Source organism: Barbus barbus, assembly GCF_936440315.1.
Source record: "Barbus barbus genome assembly, chromosome: 40".
NCBI classification, from domain to species: domain Eukaryota; kingdom Metazoa; phylum Chordata; class Actinopteri; order Cypriniformes; family Cyprinidae; genus Barbus; species Barbus barbus.
In genome coordinates, this window is record NC_136718.1 from 2,197,702 (window position 1) to 2,221,374 (window position 23,673).

The window sequence follows — 23,673 nt, forward strand, 5'->3', positions numbered from 1 at the left end:
AAGAAAGAGCACTTCGACCAATCAGAGCGCGGGGTTCATTCCCCATCTAGCAATATAATAATAAATAAACACAATAAATGCAATTTGTTTATTTGGATTTATTTTTAATAATTAAAATGTGTAATTTAATAAATAATAATACTAATAAATCTGCCCATTGTAGTGGATATCATGAATCAGAGGGGTAATAGATGCGAATTTCAGATTAGTGGCTTAGCTCTTTTTTGTTAAGATGCATGGCAACTACGTTTTGGAACGGAGCAAACATGCATAACTCTCTCTCTCTCTCTTTCTTTCTTTCAGGGTAATACCATTGAATCTGAGCATTTGTCGGAGCTGACAGAGGAAGAGTACGAAGCTCATATTTTTCAGAGGCAGGATCTGAAGGGTTTCCTGTGGCTTGATGCCAAGTATCTGAACCCTTTCTTCACCCGTAGACTCACACAAGAGGTGAGATTGCTCAAACCTTCAAACAGATTAGTCCAGCTAACAGGGTTTGTAATCTGTCGTTCTTCCGTCCTTTGTTAGGATCTGCTGCATGGGCGGATTCAGATGAAGACTCTCACTAATAAGTGGTATGAGGAGGTGCGACAGGGTCCGTCTGGCTCTGAGGATGAGGACGATGAGGCAGAACTGCTCTGAGACAATCATATGAGGAGAGATGTGTCCGAGTCAGAACTCAGATGAGCCCAGTATCCGGACTGTACTGCACTACGATGGCTTCACAGCTAAATGAGGAAAAGAACAGTATGTATGTGGTCCAAAAAGCCTGGGGTTGTTTCTGGTAGTAGTCAGGCACTAGAAGTAAACACTGATAAAAAATAAAGTGGAAGGCTAAAGAGAATCTGAGGCTAAAAGCAAAAAATAAACAGCAATATTGGACACCTTTCTCTCATTTTTGTACGTAATGTAACGCATGATTCTTGCGCTACCTTTTCTGGGGGATTTTGTTTCACATACAGGGAAATGACACAATGAATGTTTGTGTTTGGAATTAATTTAACAAACGTGACCTATTTTCTTTTTATGAAATATTTATTTGTGCTGTCTTTTTAAATGGGAGTATTAAAAGAGTATTTTATAATGATTCTCGACACTATTTTGTAGCAGACTTGAGTTTATAATTAATTCTAATGAAATTGTGAATGAAGGACTTCTATCTGTGCATTATTAATGTGCTGTATGCACAAAGCTGCAGTGGGAAAGTGGCATAAATGTGAATAAATGATGGATGCTTTTAACTGGTGTGTGGTTGCAACTAGCATTTTATGCTCATTGATAATAAACTAAATATTAAATAGTGATAATATAATGTCTGGGTATTAATGTGCAATGTTTTCAGTGTCTGTATTCATAAATCATTTAAACACTTTTGGTTATGAGTGTATTGTGTGTGTGTGTCTTTCAGAAAATGCTGCATCAAGCGCCACTCTTGAAGAAGGGTTGGTATTAATATAGCTAAAAATGTCTCTAAAAAGAAAAGGCGAATTCAAATGATCTCACAGATTCAACACAAGTTTTAATATATAGGCTATATTTTTAACTGTCATTCAAGCATTTAACTGATCATTGAGTCATTATGCAGATTATTAAACAGTTTTATATATGTACTGAGCTACTGAGCTATGCTTTGATGCAACCTCCCAACTTCTCTCTTTTCTTTTAACAAAATGTGCCTTCTACTTTGGACTGTGTAATATAATTTCAACTTTAACATTTCAAAACACATTCTCGTGTTAGCAGACAGATTACACTTCCACACGTGACCAACAATTCCACAACAAATATAAAATATTATAATGAAATATTATCAAAATAATGTTCATCTGAATTTGTAGTCTTTTTAACTATCAAATACAATGAATCAATCAATTACTGTATTTAAACAAACAGTATGTTATTGTTTATAAAGCTTTTATTCAAGAGTCACATTTAAGTATTTTGAAATATTATTGGAACACAAAATCTGACGGTGGTGACATTTGGTATTTCTTTCACAAAACAAATGCAGTTCATGTAGTAGCCTTTTTATTTTCTTCTGTTGATACTAGAGCTTCAGGAGAATAAAATGATCTGAATATTTCAAATAATGTCCTCAGAAATTGGAAGATGGTGTTGACATATCATGGTTGTGACACAGGAAATATTAACTTTAGGATTTTAAATATTCTAAAAGTATAAAACTGACCAGAAACCTTATGAAACATGAATGTGTCACTGAAAAACAACCTTGCTTTGATATAAGATATTAAGTGTTACTTTTGATAAAACAAGGTCAACATCCTTAAAAAATATTTTTGTCCATGTTATAGCATATGAATGATTGAACCCTTCTCTGTGGACACTGTTTTAGATGTAGTGAGAAGACAATAAATGTCATAGATTTCACATAATATTGATCAAATTAAATTGAAGGGGATAATTGTGTTAAATACTTTCCATTATTAATCCCCATAACATTTGAAAATATTTTATTTTTTTAAAACTTATAGCAGTTGCAATTGCTGGACATGTTTTGTCCAATGTCCCAAGAATGACTGAAGAACAAAACGATGACAGATCAGTTCAGACTGCTGTCTGTTCAGAGTTGAGCTCTACCTGTGTTTGTTTTGTTTTATCATAATTGTTTCTTGAGCAGTAAATCAGCATATTATTATGATTTCTGAAGATCATGTGACACTGAAGACTGGAGTAATGATGCTGAAAATACAGCTGCGCATCACAGAAATAAATTACAGTTTAATTTATAATCAATTAGAGAGCAGTTAATTTAAACGGTAAAAATATTTCAGAATTTTACTGTTTTTGCTGTATGTTGGATCAAATAAATGCAGGCTTGGTGAACAGAAGAGACGTCTTCAAAAAACAGTAAAAACAGTTTGACTGATAGTGTACAAATATGGCACACACCTTTGGTGTTTAAAAACTCCTGAGATGCATTAATGTTGTTCAAATAACATCATATTTTGAGTTTCAATCTCTTGTATAGCTCAAATTTGTCAAATATTTCAGTGTCAGAACCTGCTCCAGAACCACCAGATGGAGAAGGCTACAGATTTTCAGATAAAAATGTCCAGCATCCATAATGATTATGTTGAGGTCAGGGAGAAAAGTAAAAGAAAAAAAGTTTTGACACTATATATGGATACAGGGGCAGCTGCAAAAGGTCACTGAGGAGGAGGAGGAGGATGAAGGCTGAGATCCAGCCTCTGGTCTTTCTCTGAAGGTGCACAAAGTAAAAAGCCCAAATCAGACACGGCAGCCCCACACACAGCAGCAGCGATGTAGAAGATGGACAATCTGATGGGATTAAAATAAACATGGGGTTTTTTTTGTTGTGGTTGAGAAAATGAAATTACTGAAGTTATTTTTGCCCTCCATGGTATGATTTTGCTGCCAAACTTTGAATTCCTGAACGGCAAAAAAAAGGTTACACTTTATTTTGATAGTTCACTTTAGACATTCTACTAACTATAAGTAATTTAGCAACTAGATGTCAACTAATTCTCGTTAATTTGCAACTACATGTCTACTAACTCTCAGATTATACTATTAGGGTAGGTTTAGGGTTAGTAGAATAAGTTGACAATTGAAAATTGTTATCTGAGAGGAGTAGACCTAGATATATTCATGAAATTATAATTACCTGAAAAACTGCCTAATTAAACAGTGAACTCTTCTTACAACGGTCATGTGGACACACACGTGGGAGCCATTCTGAAGTCATCAAGACCGCAAGCACACCTGAAGTGAGCCATTTGGGACACGGCTGAAAACACCTTTTGACTTTTCATTTCATACACACACATAAAAAAAAAAACGAACATACAAAAACACACAAAACTCACTGCTGCTGCACTAAATGTTTATTTCAGTAGGAAAACACCTGAAAATGCGCACAAGTAGCACTGAACCCAATGAAAACAACACAGAAAAGACCCTGTAAAACGTGTTTGATGCTTAATTGTGCAAATATGTGAAATAGTGTGACCTGTTGAAGGCTCGACCTTGACTTAATGCACACATGCTCAGGGGTGTGGACTCAAGTCCCAAATCTGATGACTTGCGACTCGACTCGACATAATTAAAGAAGACTTGAGACTCGACTTAGACTTTGACAGCAATGACTCGAGACTTGACTTGAACTTGAGCCCTGTGGCTCAGAAAGACTTTATGATCAGATCAGTGTCGTTATCACTGCAGCGTGCTTGCGCTAGACTGGCAATAAGCCAGAGAATGTGTTCAGGGAGCGCTTGATATCAGAGCCGGCCCAAGGAATAAGCGGCTGCTTAGGGCCCCCAAGAGTAGTCTACATGAACTGACCGTTTATTTTATATTCGTGATAAATATCAGTGGACAGTGGTAATTATACAAAAGTGCAATATTAAATAATTAAATATTCTATACATATAATTTCATTATTTCCATAGCGACGTGTCATGCAGGCACAATAATGCGCATGTTAATAATATGCGCCGGATGCTGCCGTGTGGATCTGTCGGATTAATATCACGTAAATTCACCTATTTCTCCCGAAATACATGAAAGTAAGTGGTCCGTTAGCTGGGAGAAAAACTGAGTAAACTTTATAGTAACCTACACAATATGTATTTGATAGGAATAAAAAAAAATTATTAATTGAAAGGATTATTATTGCCGCTTTCCATAGAAATCACTGAACAGTTATGAAATATGAAAAGCACAGAGTGCATCTTTCTTTTTATTTATTTTTTCTGAGCTGGTCTTTCTCACAGGCTCAGCGCCAGCCACAGCGCGGCGCGTCAAAGGGTCAAAAACGATCACGTTTTGGGGGTGGAGGGGGGACAAATTCAACAGGGGGGTTTTGTGGCACAAATCAGAGGCTATAGTCGTTATTTCCATTTAACTCTATTTGTAACAACAGAACTTGTGACCAGAGTTGCTTTTGGGAAATGCACCCCTGGTCAGATCAGTAAAAAATAACTTTCCTGGATAGCCTATATATTTTTGTAATAAAAGTAAGCTTCTGTTTCATAAACCGAGAACATCTTAACATTATTTACCTCAGCCTACATTTTGCGTCTTTGCTATTATATTCCAATATCATCATGCCTAAATTAGCTAGATATAAATTAAGAGTTGTTGTTTTATATGTACAGATGCTCTCTGTTGTCTTTAATATTTATTATAAAAAAGTATGACTTGTAATAAAAGTACAACTTTGATGAATATTTATGTTGTTAAAATAATATTCTGTTCTGTAAATGCATTGTCTGCTGGTTTATTTAGCTACTTTTCAGCACATTAAGTATGCCACTTAATACATTAACCCCCGGTTTCTTGTTTCACAGACAAGGCTTAAGCCTAGTCCTAGACTGAAATGTAAATCTGAGCTTTTTCAAATGAAAGAAACTTGCACTGACCGATCTTAAAATAAATCAGTGCCTTTGTTTTGTCTCAAAATGAACACCAGTAATGTTTTTTTCTAAGGCACGTTTATAAAAAGTACTTAAATGTCCTAATTGAACTATGGCCTAATCCTGGTTTAGGCTAAGCCCTGTCTGTGAAACCGGGCCTTAAAGTTTGCTTAAACCTTGATTTAAGCTAGATTTAAAATTCAGCATTGCAAAAAAACTTGCATTGAAAAAAAGCGGCATAATGATCATTTAAAATATAATTTGAAGAAGTGTTTCTTTCACAAAATGATTTGTGAATTGTAGTCTATATGTAACTATAAAATATACTCAATTTTTCTCCCTCTTCACCAGTCACTCATTTCACTGTTATTTCTTTCGGGATAAATAATTGAATTCACGTGTTGTAAATCAGTCTGTATAGTACATAGCCCCTACATTTAGCGATCAACTATGCATATTATAAACTTAACATTTAACGTACAACATTTTGTCTTTGTTACTCTTAGTTATAAAGAATGGTAGCACAGCATTTTTGAATGACGGTCTTCATGAGTTTGTCTGCATCCATATTGTAGGTTTCCTCTCACATGTAAAGTATGGTAGAAGTTATTTCTTCTAGTTCTTTAAAAGCAGTTCTTTCTGCGTTTCTGTTCACATATTTTTAAATCTGTTTCATTGAGGTTCCAAATAATGGCTCGTTGGTTTAGATATAACACCTAGAAGCATATATTCTTCTTATGCACTCATGCAAAGTATTGCAGCAGTTATTTCTATGAGATTATGTTGTCTTTGCTACTCTGTTACTAATAAAATAGTTTTTTTCACTGCTTGTCCTAGTTTGGCACAATCCCTAAATTGAACTTGAGTAGTTTCACTAAGGGCACCGATCTCACATGAATGTAAAACATTCTACCCGACTTCCTGATATAAATTACTATAAATTTGGTATGGTAATTAATACTGAGACACTAATTTGGGCAAAGAGCACTAATGACTTGTTTAAGACTTGAAGCTAAAAGTTGAGGACTTGCAACTCGACTTGGACTTGCCTATTTTGAATCGGGACTTGTCTGTCTTGACTCAAGACTTACTTGTGACTTGCAAAACAATGACTTGGTCCCACCTCTACACGTGCTAGTAATGATGTCGTCAACGGCAGATCATCAAACAATTATATTTAAAATGACAAATCATCTATGAAACAACACATCAAACAAAAATAAGGGTTACTAACAGACACACAGCCATATCATTTGATCTCAATGTGTGCAGTAAAATACAGTTTATCATGCAATGAAAAGCTTCATGGAGAAATTTAAAACAGAACATGCTCTCAGTAACGGATGACAGCACAAGAACAGTTTGTAAAAAGCTTCTACATCCCTTCATGACAGAGTAAGCAAACTACAAGTGACAGATTTGCATTATAAGACAATTGAGCATAATATAAAACTCATAAGAAATGACATGGATATAATTTATATCATGAAACAAACTGATAAATTTGTTCACATTGTTCTTTGGGGAGGGACTTCTTTGAGTTGATCTGAATCTCACAGTTGAATCTGCTGGTTTTGAAAATGAACTTTATTCACTGTGAAAATATTTCTTTGTCATGCCACTTTTAATGTCTTGTTAGGACAGATTTATACAGGTATTTTATTGCTTATGGTGACATATTGACCATAGACCACTTCTCAAACTCCCCAAACCGTTTCAAAAGCAGATAACAGTATGGCCAGACAATGCCACCTCAGTACTGCAGGACTGCTTCCAGGACACAGACTGGAACATGTTTAAAGAGGCAGCCACCTACAACAACCACACAAACCTGCAGGAGTACACTGAAACTGTGACTGCTTACATCAAAAAGTGCACTGATGATGTGACAGTCACCAAGACCATCACCACACGTGCCAACCAGATAGTGATGGGTCGTTCTTGAACGATTCGTTCATTTTGAACGAATCTTTAATGTGACTCGAGAAGAACGAGTCGTCTCGGGGAGTGATTCGTTCAGTCGCGCATGCGCATTGCACAGCATTCTCGGGTTTGAGTCGTTCGTTCATCACGTGACAGCCCCATACGCTTAACCAATGCAGCCTGAGCCAGAAAGAGAATTGATTAGTTCTTCTATATCGAGTCTCGGGTTTGAGTCGTTCGTTCATCACGTGACAGCCCCATACGCTTAACCAATGCAGCCTGAGCCGGAAAGAGAATTGATTAGTTCTTCTATATCGAGTCTCGGGTTTGAGTCGTTCGTTCATCACGTGACAGCCCCATACGCTTAACCAATGCAGCCTGAGCCGGAAAGAGAATTGATTAGTTCTTCTATATCGAGTCTCGGGTTTGAGTCGTTCGTTCATCACGTGACAGCCCCATACGCTTAACCAATGCAGCCTGAGCCGGAAAGAGAATTGATTAGTTCTTGATCGAGTCTCGGGTTTGAGTCGTTCGTTCATCACGTGACAGCCCCGTATGCTTAACCAATGCAGCCTGAGCCGGAAAGAGAATTGATTAGTTCTTCTATATCGAGTCTCGGGTTTGAGTCGTTCGTTCATCACGTGACAGCCCCATACGCTTAACCAATGCAGCCTGAGCCGGAAAGAGAATTGATTAGTTCTTCTATATCGAGTCTCGGGTTTGAGTCGTTCGTTCATCACGTGACAGCCCTATACGCTTAACCAATGCAGCCTGAGCCGGAAAGAGAATTGATTAGTTCGTCTATATCGAGTCTCGGGTTTGAGTCGTTCGTTCATCACGTGACAGCCCCATACGCTTAACCAATGCAGCCTGAGCCGGAAAGAGAATTGATTAGTTCTTCTATATCGAGTCTCGGGTTTGAGTCGTTCGTTCATCACGTGACAGCCCTATACGCTTAACCAATGCAGCCTGAGCCGGAAAGAGAATTGATTAGTTCTTGATCGAGTCTCGGGTTTGAGTCGTTCGTTCATCACGTGACAGCCCCATACGCTTAACCAATGCAGCCTGAGCCGGAAAGAGAATTGATTAGTTCATGTATATCGAGTCTCGGGTTTGAGTCGTTCGTTCATCACGTGACAGCCCCATACGCTTAACCAATGCAGCCTGAGCCGGAAAGAGAATTGATTAGTTCTTGATCGAGTCTCGGGTTTGAGTCGTTCGTTCATCACGTGACAGCCCCGTATGCTTAACCAATGCAGCCTGAGCCGGAAAGAGAATTGATTAGTTCTTCTATATCGAGTCTCGGGTTTGAGTCGTTCGTTCATCACGTGACAGCCCCATACGCTTAACCAATGCAGCCTGAGCCGGAAAGAGAATTGATTAGTTCTTGATCGAGTCTCGGGTTTGAGTCGTTCGTTCATCACGTGACAGCCCCATACGCTTAACCAATGCAGTCTGAGCCGGAAAGAGAATTGATTAGTTCTTCTATATCGAGTCTCGGGTTTGAGTCGTTCGTTCATCACGTGACAGCCCCATACGCTTAACCAATGCAGCCTGAGCCGGAAAGAGAATTGATTAGTTCTTCTATATCGAGTCTCGGGTTTGAGTCGTTCGTTCATCACGTGACAGCCCCATACGCTTAACCAATGCAGCCTGAGCCGGAAAGAGAATTGATTAGTTCTTGATCGAGTCTCGGGTTTGAGTCGTTCGTTCATCACGTGACAGCCCCATACGCTTAACCAATGCAGCCTGAGCCGGAAAGAGAATTGATTAGTTCGTCTATATCGAGTCTCGGGTTTGAGTCGTTCGTTCATCACGTGACAGCCCCATACGCTTAACCAATGCAGTCTGAGCCGGAAAGAGAATTGATTAGTTCGTCTATATCGAGTCTCGGGTTTGAGTCGTTCGTTCATCACGTGACAGCCCCATACGCTTAACCAATGCAGCCTGAGCCGGAAAGAGAATTGATTAGTTCTTCTATATCGAGTCTCGGGTTTGAGTCGTTCGTTCATCACGTGACAGCCCCATACGCTTAACCAATGCAGCGTGAGCCGGAAAGAGAATTGATTAGTTCGTCTATATCGAGTCTCGGGTTTGAGTCGTTCGTTCATCACGTGACAGCCCCATACGCTTAACCAATGCAGCCTGAGCCGGAAAGAGAATTGATTAGTTCTTCTATATCGAGTCTCGGGTTTGAGTCGTTCGTTCATCACGTGACAGCCCCATACGCTTAACCAATGCAGCCTGAGCCGGAAAGAGAATTGATTAGTTCTTCTATATCGAGTCTCGGGTTTGAGTCGTTCGTTCATCACGTGACAGCCCCATACGCTTAACCAATGCAGCCTGAGCCAGAAAGAGAATTGATTAGTTCGTCTATATCGAGTCTGGGGTTTGAGTCATTCGTTCATCACGTGACAGCCCCATACGCTTAACCAATGCAGCCTGAGCCGGAAAGAGAATTGATTAGTTCTTCTATATCGAGTCTCGGGTTTGAGTCGTTCGTTCATCACGTGACAGCCCCATACGCTTAACCAATGCAGCCTGAGCCGGAAAGAGAAATGATTAGGTCTTCTATATCGAGTCTCGGGTTTGAGTCGTTCGTTCATCACGTGACAGCCCCATACGCTTAACCAATGCAGCCTGAGCCGGAAAGAGAATTGATTAGTTCTTGATCGAGTCTCGGGTTTGAGTCGTTCGTTCATCACGTGACAGCCCCATACGCTTAACCAATGCAGTCTGAGCCGGAAAGAGAATTGATTAGTTCTTCTATATCGAGTCTCGGGTTTGAGTCGTTCGTTCATCACGTAACAGCCCCATACGCTTAACCAATGCAGTCTGAGCCGGAAAGAGAATTGATTAGGTCTTCTATATCGAGTCTCGGGTTTGAGTCGTTCGTTCTTTTGTCACGTGACGTGACAGTTTTGGACAGAGAAATTAGTTAATTTACAACCTTCCTTACAAACGGGTGCATAGTCATTATTATTATTATTAGAATTATTAGTATTATTATTTACTCTTACAGTTATGTGATGCTTTTCTGGTCTCAAATTATTGCTTTTAATTTCTGTCACATGGTTCTTTTCCATAACACCATGTGGTAAAAAAAGATAATAACGAGTTGGTTAACCTCTTCTTGCACTACACATATATCTGCACAGTTTTGTTTTATTTAACTGGTTTGCACTCTATTCTGCCATGTGCCTTATGCCACTTTATCTCTTTCTTTATTTTTCTACAAACGTCCTCATTTGTATAGTTGTATGTGCATATGTTTAAACTGTATTTATCTGTATTTGAACGTCTACTGTCAGTGTCTTAATGTTAACTGTATGCACCAAGGGTCTGAGAGTAACACAATTTCAGTTCTCTGTATGTATGTACTGTACATGTGGAAGAATTGACAATAAAGCAGACTTGACTTGTTATGCTTTGTTTTTATTTATTTTTTTTTAGTCTAATCTTCATAAAATACAATACCTTCTTGTATTTATGTCTTTTGAGTTAACCCTTTAGATTGGACTATAGTGTTACTTACTATACTTTTGTAACATATGACACTTTAGACATTAACACTCTGTACACACTCCTGAATTGTTTTTTATTGTTTATTTTTGTGCCAGAAAAAGCTATAGCAAAGAGGATAACTATTCCAAAATGAATTTAAACTATTTAAATAAAAAATACAAGAAAATTAAAATATACTAAAGCCACAGAGCCTTAAAAAACTAAAACAAAATACTGCACAACAAGCTAGGCCTTTTTTAAATAAATAAAGAATAAATAAGCTTTAAAATAACACTGTGGCTATATTTTAGAACATGCTTTAAGGCATGTTTGCATTCAAAAAAATGAACAGACCATTTTTATTTCTAGGAAAATGCTTATTACACATATTTTGATAATTTTATGATAATTCTTAAATATGATCCAACATACAAAAAATACAGTTTTGCTTTATGGTAGCCTATTTGATATGTACTGATCTGGCAAGTGGTCACGTGACAAAAGAACGAACGACTCAAACCCGAGACTCGATATACAAGACCTAATCAATTCTCTTTCCGGCTCACGCTGCATTGGTTAAGCGTATGGGGCTGTCACGTGATGAACGAACGACTCAAATCCGAACACTTGTCAGATAAGAGGTGGTGCGCTAATCATAGACTAAAGACCCAGGTAAACAATTAAGTAATATTTTCTGTTTCTTATAGCATAGTTTTGTATTGTTTGTAGTGTGATAAACGTTTGCATAAGTAGTAGATGTGTTTGGAAAGTAACACGTAACATTTGAATTATATTTTGCTAAAATGAACGAAATGAACGAAATGACTCGAAAAAAGATTCGTTCATTTTGCTGAACGAGACTCAAAGGTCCGAGTCGGTAAAATGATCCGAACTTCCCATCACTACAACCAGAAGCCATGGATGACAGCAGAGGTTCGTGGGCTGCTAAAGACCAGAGATGAAGCATTCAGATCAGGAAATAAAGCAGCCCTCAAAACAGCAAGAGCCAATCTGTCCTGTGGCATCAAAAAAGCAAAACGGTCATATGCTCAAAAAATCAACAACCACTTCACAGACAGCAGAGACACACGGAGCCTGTGGTAAGCCATTCAGACCATCACTGACTACAAGCCCCCACCACAGGCCTGTGAGGAGGACACATCCCTCCCCGATGCACTCAACCGCTTTTATTCACGGTTTGAAATGCAGAATGACACACCTGCACAAAAATTGCCCACACCTCCCAAAGACCGGGCGCTCTGTCTGTCTCCAGCCGACGTAAGGAAGACCCTATCTAGGATTAACCCACGCAAGGCTGCGGGTCCTGACAACATACCTGGCCGTGTTCTGAGAGACTGTGCTGCACAGCTGACAGATGTCCTAACAGATATCTTCAACACCTCGCTGAGCCAGGCAGTCGTCCCCACATGTTTCAAATCCACAACAATCATACCGGTACCAAAGAAATCACCTGTGTCCTGTCTCAATGACTACCGTCCCATAGCACTGACTCCAATCATGATGAAGTGCTTTGAGAGGTTAGTCATGCACAACATCAAAACCAGCCTCCCCAACACACTCGACCCGCTCCAGTTTGCATACCGTCCAAACCGCTCTACGAACAATGCAATTTCCTCCACCCTCCACCTGGCTCTTACCCACCTAGAAAATAAAGACTCCTATGTTAGAATGCTGTTCATTGACTTCAGCTCGGCATTCAACACAACAATCCCACAACAGCTCATAAATAAGCTAAACCTGCTGGGCCTTAACAATTCCCTTTGTAAGTGGATCCTGGACTTTCTAACCCGGAAGACCTCAGTCAGTCCGTGTCGGCCACAACACCTCGAGCTCTACCACACTGAGCACAGGTGCCCCACAAGGCTGTGTGCTCAGCCCGCTGCTCTTCACACTGCTGACCCACGACTGCACTGCCAAGTTCAGCTCCAACCACATCATCAAGTTTGCTGATGACACAACAGTGGTAGGTCTCATCAGCGACAACGATGAAACGCACTACAGAGAGGAAGTGGCACAGCTGGCTGAATGGTGTGGCACAAACAATCTGTCCCTCAATGTGGAGAAGACAAAGGAGGTTGTGATGGACTTCAGAAGAAACTCCGTTGACCACCCCCCACTGACCATCGACAGCTCGACTGTGGAGAGAGTCAGCAGCACTAAATTCCTGGGGGTGCACATCACAGAGGATCTCACCTGGACCACCAACACCATGTCACTCTCCAAAAAGGCACAACAGCACCGACACTTTCTCCGTCGGCTGAAAAGAGCAAGTCTCCCTCCACCCATCCTCACCACATTCTACAGAGGCACCATTGAGAGTGTGCTGACCAGCTGCATCACTGTCTGGTACGGGAACTGCAGTGCTGCTGACCGCAAGACCCTCCAGCGGACCCCCCCAACCTCACCACACCAAAGAAAAAACTGTATGGAACTTTTTTTTGTGCAATTCGAAGTGTGCTACACACACTCTCCTCTATGTGCACTAGACACTTTACACACACTGCTGCGTGTACACAATCCCACAAAAGACTCTTTGCACATGAACAGTATTTGTGAAGCATTCGTATAGTTTGTATTTTTTATCTTCTATTTTTTAGTTTATATAGGGTAATATTTATGTGAAGCATTCGTATAGTTTGTATTTTTATCCTTTTAGTTTGTATAGGGTAAATACTTATATATAGTATACTTATGGTTAAATCTGTCAGTAGGTTAGTTGTGTATAGGTTTATACAAAACATTTACTTCATTGTTGTATGTTTGTATTTATGTAGCACCGTGGTCCTGCGAGGCACGACATTTCGTTTCCACTGTATGTCCCCACATGTAGCGGAATGACAATAAAGCTCAACTTGAAGTTGAACTTGATATTTGGTGAGGACGAGGCTTCGGATCTGAAAGTGCTGGATCTGAAGATGATCTATTTACTGTGATAATTTTTGTATGTCTGTGTAGAGATGATGAATGATTTAAATGCTTCCGACATTCAGTGTAGTGATACGTTTTTTCTCCTGTGTGAATCCTTTCATGCAGTTTTGAACAGTACACTTTTCACACTCAAAGCACATGTACTCTCTCACACCGGTGTGTATTTTCTGATGCACTTTCGAATTTTTTAGACATGAAAAACTCTTTCCACACAAATAACATGAATGTAGCTTCTCCTTTGTGTGAACCTTCAGATGCTTCGTTAGGTCTGAAGCCCTTAAAAATGTTTTGTCGCATTGATCACAACTGAACAGCTTCTCTCTAGTGTGGATGTTCACGTGTCGTTTAAGATGTCCTGATTGAGAAAAACTCTTTCCACATTGATCACAACTGAACGGCTTCTCTCCAGTATGAACTCTCATGTGAATATCAAGACTTCTTTTGATTGAGAAACTCTTTCCACGCTGAGTGCAGGTGAAAGCTTTCTTTAAATCTTTCTGTTTGCTTTGAGAGCAACTCAAATGTTTTTCTCCAGTTTTAACATTATTTGTCTCCTCAACTTTTACTCAATTCTTCATTCTCCTCGCTTTCTTCAATCAACTCTGAAATAAAAATGGTTAATTTTCAGTAACTCGTAAAAAGCAGAGAAATGTGGACATAAAAGTTAACCCTGATGTAACATTATAAAGTAGACAATTGCCACCAACCTGTTTGGTCATTGTGTTTGATCCTGCAGGGATCTCTCATCTTCTCTCGGTCCTCTTTAATAAACAGTCTTTGCAGATTTCAGCTCTTCCTGATGCTTTGATGGTCAATCTTCACTTGTAAACTGATGGGAATATTCCAGCATTTATTGTTGAACTGTTGAAGGGAGGAGCTTCACTGGACATACATTTCTGTGTGGAAGAGGTAGATTTGCTCAGTTATTTAAAAAAATTAAATTAAATACATTTTTACAGATTTAAACATTTATGTAAGTGAAGCAGATGTCCTCCAAATTGTATATTTGAAGAGACCAGAGCTTACAAATACAAAGTGTTGTCTCTTTGTAGATCATTATATTACTATATTAAAAATAACAGCATCAACACAAAGAGCACATCAACTTAAAATGCTCATTCGGTAACACTACACTCACATATCTGCTAGTTCACACAATCTATGCATTTCAGTCTTTCTATTGTTAACATTTCTATCCATATTTTATTTTTCATTCTGCTCCAGTATTAACATATCTGCTTGGCCTATCTGTCTGGAAATATAGAACAGAATACAATGCAAATTCTTCCAAATGTAAATAACAGTAAGAATGAAACATTAAAGTATAAACACAGACATTTGATGACACCCATCTTCATTAACAATTAGAGTCGAATAACTACACTAAAGCACATTTAAAAATAGTTCAGAGCAATTAAATTAAATTTTTAACATGTCTTAGTTTTATGTGCAGTAATTGACCAACCCAGTCTCACGGCAGTTCGTGATTTAGTCACGTAATTTAATCTATTTATTCGTGGCAGGGACACGTTTATTTCGTTATTTTCGTAACTCCAGCACGTTTTTTAAACTAATGCATTTCAATTGGATGCATCTTTCGTGCAACAGCACGATTCTTTCTGCCAGTCGGGCTGCAGCAGAGAAGCTGTTTAATCAACATTTATTCACAAGATCTTATCACGGTTTATATATGTGCAGTGCTGCTGCTAGCCATTTTGGTGTCCTAACCATAATTCCTTTATGATTTTAAACAAAGACAGTTTGCCAGTCTTTTATATACCTCCTACTGTCAAAGTCAAACTTCGTCAGGTGCTACAATCCAACGGAGCACTGGGCTTGATGGGATATCGAGTTGTTGGGGGGCACCATCTCTAGAGCAATTAAATACTCTTGTTATGCCTGAAAGGTGCCTATATACTGAAATAATATCGGCATTATAATTATTGATTTTTCATTAGGCTATTTTTGGTGCCCCCTCAGCAAGTCGGTGTCCTGCGCATAGCACGTGATGCACCTGGTGGGAGTGGCGGCGCTGTATATTAATTATGTATTATTATTTCTGTCTTTTTCGGTTATTATTTCGAAGCTGGATTGGTATACTGTTTATTGATATTTTTAAAACTATAACGCTACATCTATCAACATTTACGTAGATGTTATCATTGTATTCATTCATTTCTTTATTTTAATAATATTATGTCGGTCTTATTACCGGTGAAATATTACAGTAAGCCAGAACACGGGCCGAGCGGGGCTCATTCTAAGCCCATTACCCACAATGCAATGCATTCTTATCACAGAATCTGACAGCGATCAGCGGGTCATTAACGACAGTAGATGCTATCGCATTCACAAGCAGCCTTTACAATATATTTACAGTCTTTAGAGTCTAAAGTTTTTAAAAAATTGAAAAGCCCAAAGATCTGTAGGCCTATCTCTGCAAAATGAATTTAACATACGTTTGTGATGCCCTTTATTTTAAGTTTATTTTTTTTTTTGGTTCTTTTTATTTAAACTATATTGTTACTAAATGTGAAAATGTGTAAAAGTAATGTGTCAAGGACTTGATATTGAATTCTGTCATTTAAAAAATTCAATAAAAAAGTTCAAAAAGAACTTGCGCATCTTACAGCAAAACAAATTACATTTAATCTGTGTTTTTGTCACCAGCAATACAGTATGTTGCTCAGTGCTGTTACAGTAAGTTAAGCTCCAAATTTTTTTTAAAGTTCCAATGAGTTTCTTCTGTTGTCCTGTTGAAAAAAAAATATATTTTAATTCATTTAATTGAATTTTTCGCAATTTTTTTTTTTTTTTCATTTGACACAAAATATTGATTTTAAAAAGGAGTTTAGTTTATTGTTTCTGTCCCATTAACTCCCTTCCCCTAAACGAGTGGTTTTTTTTTTTTTAGATTCTACCAACCTACCTACTAGTAGATCACCAGCAGATCACCACAACCAAAGGCCCTTTTAAGCGCCAACCTATCTGGATTTGTGCACTGTCTCTCATTTCTGTCTGTGTCTCTTATCTCTGTCCATCTCAGTGTCTGTTCTTCTTTTTCTGTCTGCCCCTCTCTCCGTTTCTGTGATGAACACTACACGTGTCACCGACTGTCAAGATGGCAATTACATGGAGGGGAGACGGATGGCTCTTGAAATGAGCTTAGGACATGTTCTGACTGAAGCCAGGGTAGGTGCTTTTTAGGTGTTGAATTTTCGGATGCAATGAAGTAGACTGCCTACATCGGGTCCTATTTTATGTATTGCCACGTACAAAAAACAGCTATCCATTGTATCTTAATGGTTGAAGAAATATTTAGGCTATAATAATCACTCTGTAGCTTATCAGAAAACAGTATTATATAAGGCTATTATATAAGCCTAGGTACCTCAGTCTCATTCAGTCTGTGATCTAGCTGCTCTCAATTGTCAAACATTTTCATGAAAGGGGTGTAGAGTTGGTTTTTATTTTTAAACTCCTTGGTCCAGCCAAACTGAATGCATTGATTCTTTCTTGAAATTTTTTCCCTCCTCAAAATATATAGGGTATAAAGTGTATGATGAGGTTTTTTTCATATCCATTGCATCTTTTGTTAAAAATAAATTAACAGCCTAATCATGATTTTCACTTCAACCCCCAGAAAGAATCCGAGGACCAGAGGCAAGCTGCCCCTCCGCCAATTACAAAAAGGGTGTGTTTAGGGCTTGGCAAGCCAAGGGGGAGGCGTGGAGGGCGGCCCAAAGCCTCAGCTACCGGTAATAATAATAATAGTAATTGGTTACACATCATTGTCAAGAAATCAAGCTGTGTTGCTGGTAGACTTAAGTAACATGTACTTGTATCCAGAAAATGAGCTCATTATAATGAGGTTGAACCATGCGGAATATGTTTATGCAGTATTTGATTTGATAACTGTATTGTATTGCATCCACAGGTTAATTGTACTATTATTTCCATGTATTATTTCCAAGTTCTGTTGTTATTTATTTTTTAAATGTAATTTCCCCCGTATTTGAAATGTATAGATATGTAGATTCAACCAAAAAAGACCATTGTGCTGTTGTAGTTACACACAACCAGATCGGGAACTACCTGCTCACTGAAGAGCTTCCTGCAGCCAGTCTTGATCCTCAAGTGGAATTTGGTAAAATATGGTCAAATACATTTGAATTATTATTAGGTAATTTTCTGAAGCAGATCTGAAAGTAGGGTTCACACAAATCCTGGAACACCTGTATCATTGGAGACTAGATTGCCATTCATGTAAAATCCTGGCAAACAATGTAAAAACTCAAAAGCTTGCCAGACCTCCCGTGCCTAGTTACGGGCTGCTAAGCCACGATTGGCCTGTGGCGGTTTTCGGGCGTGGCTTAGCGAAGGGTCAATTGTACCCACATCAATTGCTTATAAATCAGCAAAGCCACGAATTGTGTCCACAATGGGCTGAGTCCTATTATTGAACCACTTTTTTGTAGTAGTTTCAATTTTGTCCCAATGGAATTCCGTCTCAATTTTCACATTGATACAATTTACCCTGATCCATGTTTCAAAGTATGCTGAATTTGGCCCTAGACTGTGGGAAAGTTGATTTGGAAAAGTTCTGAAATTTATGTTACTGAAAGCATTGGCAAGATATTTACCCATTATTATGAAATCATGGGTCTGCATAGAAATGGTCTTTTGTCAATTAAATTAATATTTGTCTTTGCAGAAAAAAAACATGGAGAGCCTCTCTGCTATGGTGTCTGACTCCCCTGAAATCCAGAGGGCATCATCATCATGGACTTTCAGGCAGCAGCAAGCCTCACAAAGATGGAAGGAGGCAAGGCCATTCCACCTTAAATGCCTCATCCAAACTCAGGATGTTGGCCAACCATTTTGTAGCCATTGCAGCAAGCCTGCGGTTGTTAGGTGAGATCTCATTAATGTTCTTTCATACTTTGTAGGTTTTTAGAGTGCATCACTAATTGATGTCTTCATGTTTCGGATAAACTGCATGTTTATGGTGGAATCAGGGCTGTTTGTCATTGAAGTTGATTCAATGACTAAATTGGTTCATTGATTTCGTTCCTAGATGCAGAGTGTCTACCAGATCAGTGGTTCTGTTAAACCTGCGATACCAAGAATCACAGGAGATGGCCACTCCACGATAGAGAGTCAGTCCTTGAGGGCTTTTTTAAAGCTATTCCCCCATCCACATATTTTGTAAGAGGGGAGGGAGGATACAGCTCACACGACCAAGGTAGGTAATTGCAAAACTCTTTTGTACTCTTGTCTAATAAATCTAGTAGGCTAATTTTGTGTTTATCTTTCCTTTGCTAGCTTGTATTTTGCCAACGGTGAGAGTGACTCAAAAATGTCCCTGTGAAGTCCCCAGCATAACTGTGTCACCTGGCAAAGCGGTCATTTTAATTTCCATCAATGGTAATATTTCTAAACTCTGATCTTTTTTCAATTTTCAGCTTTTTCCCCCATTTTTTGGCTTTGTTTTGCAATGAAAATAACAGTACTCAAAAATTACAGAATACATCTTGTCACTATGATAAACCAACAAAAATATACTTATTTGAACTATGCTGGTGTGATTCTACTCAAGATGTAGCCCAAGCGTCTTAAAGTGTGCCAGCTGATTGTTTCTAAAGCTCAGGTATCCATGGGTTTGTTTTCTTATAACCCAAGGGTGTTATGACATGCACCAGCCATTGTTTGCATGCCAAACATGCCAGCAGCAGTGGGCTCCAGAGTTCATGGACATCGTAAACAGTGGATACTGGCCAGCTTCCACCAGCTCTTCTACTTTGTATTCCCTCAACCTTTTCAGCAGTGTAAGAGAACTGAAAGTCATTGCGCCGGCACTGTCCAGACAAGCCTTTGCAAAGCTGCTGGAGCATCGTACAAAGTGTGGTGGGCGGGTAAGGGTTCACCATATTATAGAATTGTTTAACATATGCAGACATCTCCGAAGTAACAATTAATATAATGCATCTTTCAGTCAGTACTAGTGTGCGGGGACACGCTGCAGCGCAGCTTCTTGGAGTTTTCCTATTGTGCTTTTGAGGAAGATAACTTGTCCTGTGGTGCACCTTTCACCTGCCCTGCTTGCACCCCAGACATGCTGGCAATCTCTGTGGATGGCAACAGGAAGCTATACCGGTTTTTCCGAAACGGAAGGTGATATTTTTTTCTTCCAGTATAGATTGATCTGGATTTTTTTATATTCAATATTCAGCATGGATAAATGTTCTGTTTCGTTTCTTCCTCAGCTCCGACTCTTCGTTTTTTGAAGGGGCATTTATCGCAGAAGACACATCTGTGTCTGCATTTGTTGATGTCTTGCATAAAGCTGTGAAACAGGCAGGGTCCAAATTATTTGTTAATTAAATTACTATGCTTTGACAGCCCAGATTTTCTTTGCATTGGTGAAAAACTGCCCTCAACTTCAAAATACAAGGTGTATATACAGTATGTTTATAGTGTGTTTCATTTACATCACAGCTACCTGGACAAGGCAGATGTGGGAGCTCCTCGTGGACAGCAGCGAAGGAGACTTCTAGGAGGACCTTCAAGTTGGACGAAGAGGGCATGGAGGTTGCGGTGTGTCGGCATGGTTTCCTCCTTAAAGCGCTTAATATGTTCAGAGGTGAGATTATAATAAATTGTTTGCTGTTAAATGTAACTTTGTATTGTTGTTATTTGTATTTGGACAAAAGCTAAATACCATAATCATATGGAGAAGCATCTCAATTATCACTATTAGTTCAGCTTATACCACTGCTTGGTTGAGTTTCCCATTATGATGCTTTCTTTAGAATGTACAATAATAGGATATTTGCATTTCAAATACAATTTGTATATCCCTAGGTGAAATCTTTGCCTACCCCATGTATCTGCACAAGGAGTTGATGAGTTCAAAGCCAAGGTTTATCGCCATGGATGTAATGTGTAAATACTGGCCATATTTACACAAATCAGCAAACATCCTTCCTGATCTCCAGGGGCTAACATCAATCAGGCCTTTCCTAAGCGGCATGCACGCTACAGCACATTCCACTAAGTGTGAGGTATGTTCAGTGTTTATTATGTTTAACTATATCATCGGAAAATAAGTCCCTCTGCTGCGTGTCAGGGTCCGGTTCGCCTTGTCGTTACTTATTATCCGATAATGACCGGCGGACATTACATTATCCCTTACATGTCTTCTTACTTCTAGATTACATGGAGTGGCAAAAAACAAGAAGGAGCAGGGTCAACTGCGGGGGAGGAAGTTGAACAGGTGAATAACTACCTCTCCCGCTGTGCCTTAACGACTCAATACATGTCGAAAGGAGGTGATTGTTGTATTTCTCTTCTAATGTAATTTTTTATTGCTTATTGCATGACATTCACTCAACATTTACTCTCAACAGCACGTGTGGATATGCTTACAATCCATGCTATGGGCTGGAACTACAAAAAAATCACAACACTACATCGGACATTGTCTGCAAGATATGTGAAGGTGTGTTCTCTGTAAAGGGTTTCAATTTGTGGTTATTGTGTAGCTTTGTGTAACTGCATTGTTTAAATGTCGCATTAGACTTGCCAGAGGCTTCAGGAGGAGACTGCAAGTCTAGCGGAGCTTAAAGACAGCTTGGCTTGCACCGATGAAGCAGTGTGGGTGTCTGATGTGAGGGAATGGGCAGCTGGTGGTAAGTTTGAACCAATAACATGTTTCACTTTGTGCTTCCTCATTGGCGGCGATCATTTAGATCATGGTATTTAAGCTGCCTACTGCTTACTATACTGCATGCCACTATCTCTGTAAGCCTTTTTTGGCACCCACCCCCTCCCAACTCGTCCTTCTTTACACTATTGTGTTTTTGTGTTGTGTTTCCAGACACAACAGGTACTTCCCTAGAGCAGTCCATTGAGGGACGTTACCTTAACGTGAGGCAGCGGAAGCAGGCTCTATACCGCCAAAATGCTATAATTACATTGTCTATAGATAATTGCTCACTGTATTTTTGGTCACTATTTTTTACCTTCTGCTTCATGTCTTTACAGAGAGTGGCAAGTTCCGTCACCGCCTGCGGAGGAAAATTGCTGAGAGCAAGAGACTGCTATTGAAAGACATAGAGACCTATAACAGTCATGAGCCTGCCATGCCAATTCATGTTAATGAAGTGGAGCAGTCGCTATCAGGAGACAACCCGTCCCCAACATGGCCGTGGGAGGTTCATGGCAGCGGTAAGCGGAGTTTCCTGAGGCCTCGGATTTATTTTGTAAAGACTCAAGTCAAAATTGTTATTTATACATTTTCTTTACCTCTGTTGTAGCACAAATCGAAGACAAGTTAACATTTTTTAACAAAGCCATGCTGAAAATGAGACTGGAGGATGAAAGGACAATACTTGTTCAGGAGATGGCCCAGCACTGCTCATGGTTGCAGAAGTTGCAGGCAACTCTTAAAAGAAAAACTTCAGAGGAAGGCAACTTTCATCTTTGTAACCATACCATAAGGACACCATACTTTAACTTTACCTAACAAGAGAAGTATCTTACTAGAAAGCAGTTGTAAAACATTACACTGACCATCTAATTTTGGTGACTTATAACAAATATTACAAAGCAAGTGTCATGGTAATTTGGATTTGTTTTTCACTTTTCACTTACAGACAAGCGAAACAAGGGCCTTTCCTGTCTCTGCAGAAGACGACTGTCTGACGTTTCGGATACGTTGAAAGAGGTGCTCCTTCAATACAAGGCTGTTTTAGGCCCTCAGGGCTCTGCTAAAGAACTGGAAGATAAACAGGAGAATGAAAGTGATTTCAGCAGTCCAGACACCAGTGAAAACGAAGAGGAGGAGTGCAGGTAATGAATATGTGAAAAGTGTCATTTGAATACCCTTAATTTATGTAACCTGTCAAATTGAGTAAAGATAACATTAATACTACATTTGTTTTCCAGAGTTTGAATAGGGACATGTTTAATGTCTACTCCTTGGTCTGTTTGTGTCTGTGGCCGTTTCTCAATACCAAGTTCGCAGAGTCTGGACTTCCGTCCTTTCGAGTTTGGACTTGCCAAGTTCGACTCAGAAGAACGAACTCTCGAGGACGAACTGAATTCTGGGTTATGGCCCGTATCAAGTCCGCACAAGTCACCTCTCGATGCATCCTCGGTAAAAGGGGCGGATCAAGAACACATCCGGGGATTTGAACTGGACTTGGCTAGATGTGAACTTTGAATTGGAACAGTACTTGGGCAGCGACTGATGACGTTTCACAAGTCCACAAGAACACAAGTACAGACAAGTACGCATATTGAGAAACGGCCTCTGTCTCTCAGTGAGGAGCTACTGGGCAGGTGTCTGTAATCGCTTGATTGCGGTCTGGGCAGTGTAAAAGGACTTCATGGCTGCCATTCCGGGTTCCTTCTCTCCTGTATCACATTGTTTTGCTTTTTGTTTGCCTTTTTGCCATATGACGGATTACGCCACACTTTCATTTCATACCATATCATTTATACTGATTATTGCTTATTTCAAATTTTTCATCTCACATATTTACTGTAATAAATCACTATTTTTTTTTATCTTTATCCACGTGTGGTCTCCCATTGCATGTTGCCTGGGCAAAAAGGAGCCTGGTCAGGGTTACACTGTTATTCCATTTTTCTGGACTTGTAAGGTTTATATATTGTGTGTATATATAGAGTGTTACGGCCCATATTAATAGGGTGAGACGCGAACAAGTGATGTCAACAGGATTCCAACCACAGCCTACAGATCACCAAAACAACACAAGTTGAAATTATTTATTCAAGAATAATATAGGAAATATAAACAGCATTAGCTTCGGAGAGGCCCAAGGCCAAAAATAACAAACAAAAGAACTAAATAAAATAAAAATATAAATGACCT

General features: G+C 39.2%; 2 protein-coding genes across 2 annotated transcripts in view; both read left to right on the forward strand.

Annotated features, from left to right (window-relative positions):
* The window catches only part of LOC306859877 (sodium/hydrogen exchanger 8-like), a 49,215-nt gene extending 47,830 nt beyond the window's left edge, over positions 1-1,385 (forward strand). Inside the window, exons 15-16 of the mRNA XM_079401263.1 lie at positions 304-450; positions 529-1,385. Of these exons, the coding sequence (XP_079257389.1) occupies positions 304-450; positions 529-642 (261 nt within the window). The 3' untranslated portion in view covers positions 643-1,385. The remainder of the gene's footprint in view (positions 1-303; positions 451-528) is intronic.
* Positions 1,386-19,465: 18,080 nt separating this feature from the next.
* Positions 19,466-23,350, forward strand: LOC306860046 (uncharacterized protein; the record flags this gene model as incomplete). Its single annotated transcript, XM_079401578.1, has 11 exons — positions 19,466-19,687; positions 19,768-19,946; positions 20,039-20,129; positions 20,271-20,415; positions 20,637-20,836; positions 20,986-21,103; positions 21,182-21,273; positions 21,352-21,463; positions 21,652-22,001; positions 22,091-22,625; positions 22,722-23,350. 9 exons carry the CDS (start codon positions 19,466-19,468, stop codon positions 21,879-21,881), a joined length of 1,389 nt encoding a protein of 462 aa, XP_079257704.1. The 3' UTR covers positions 21,882-22,001; positions 22,091-22,625; positions 22,722-23,350.
* Positions 23,351-23,673: the final 323 nt, after the last annotated feature.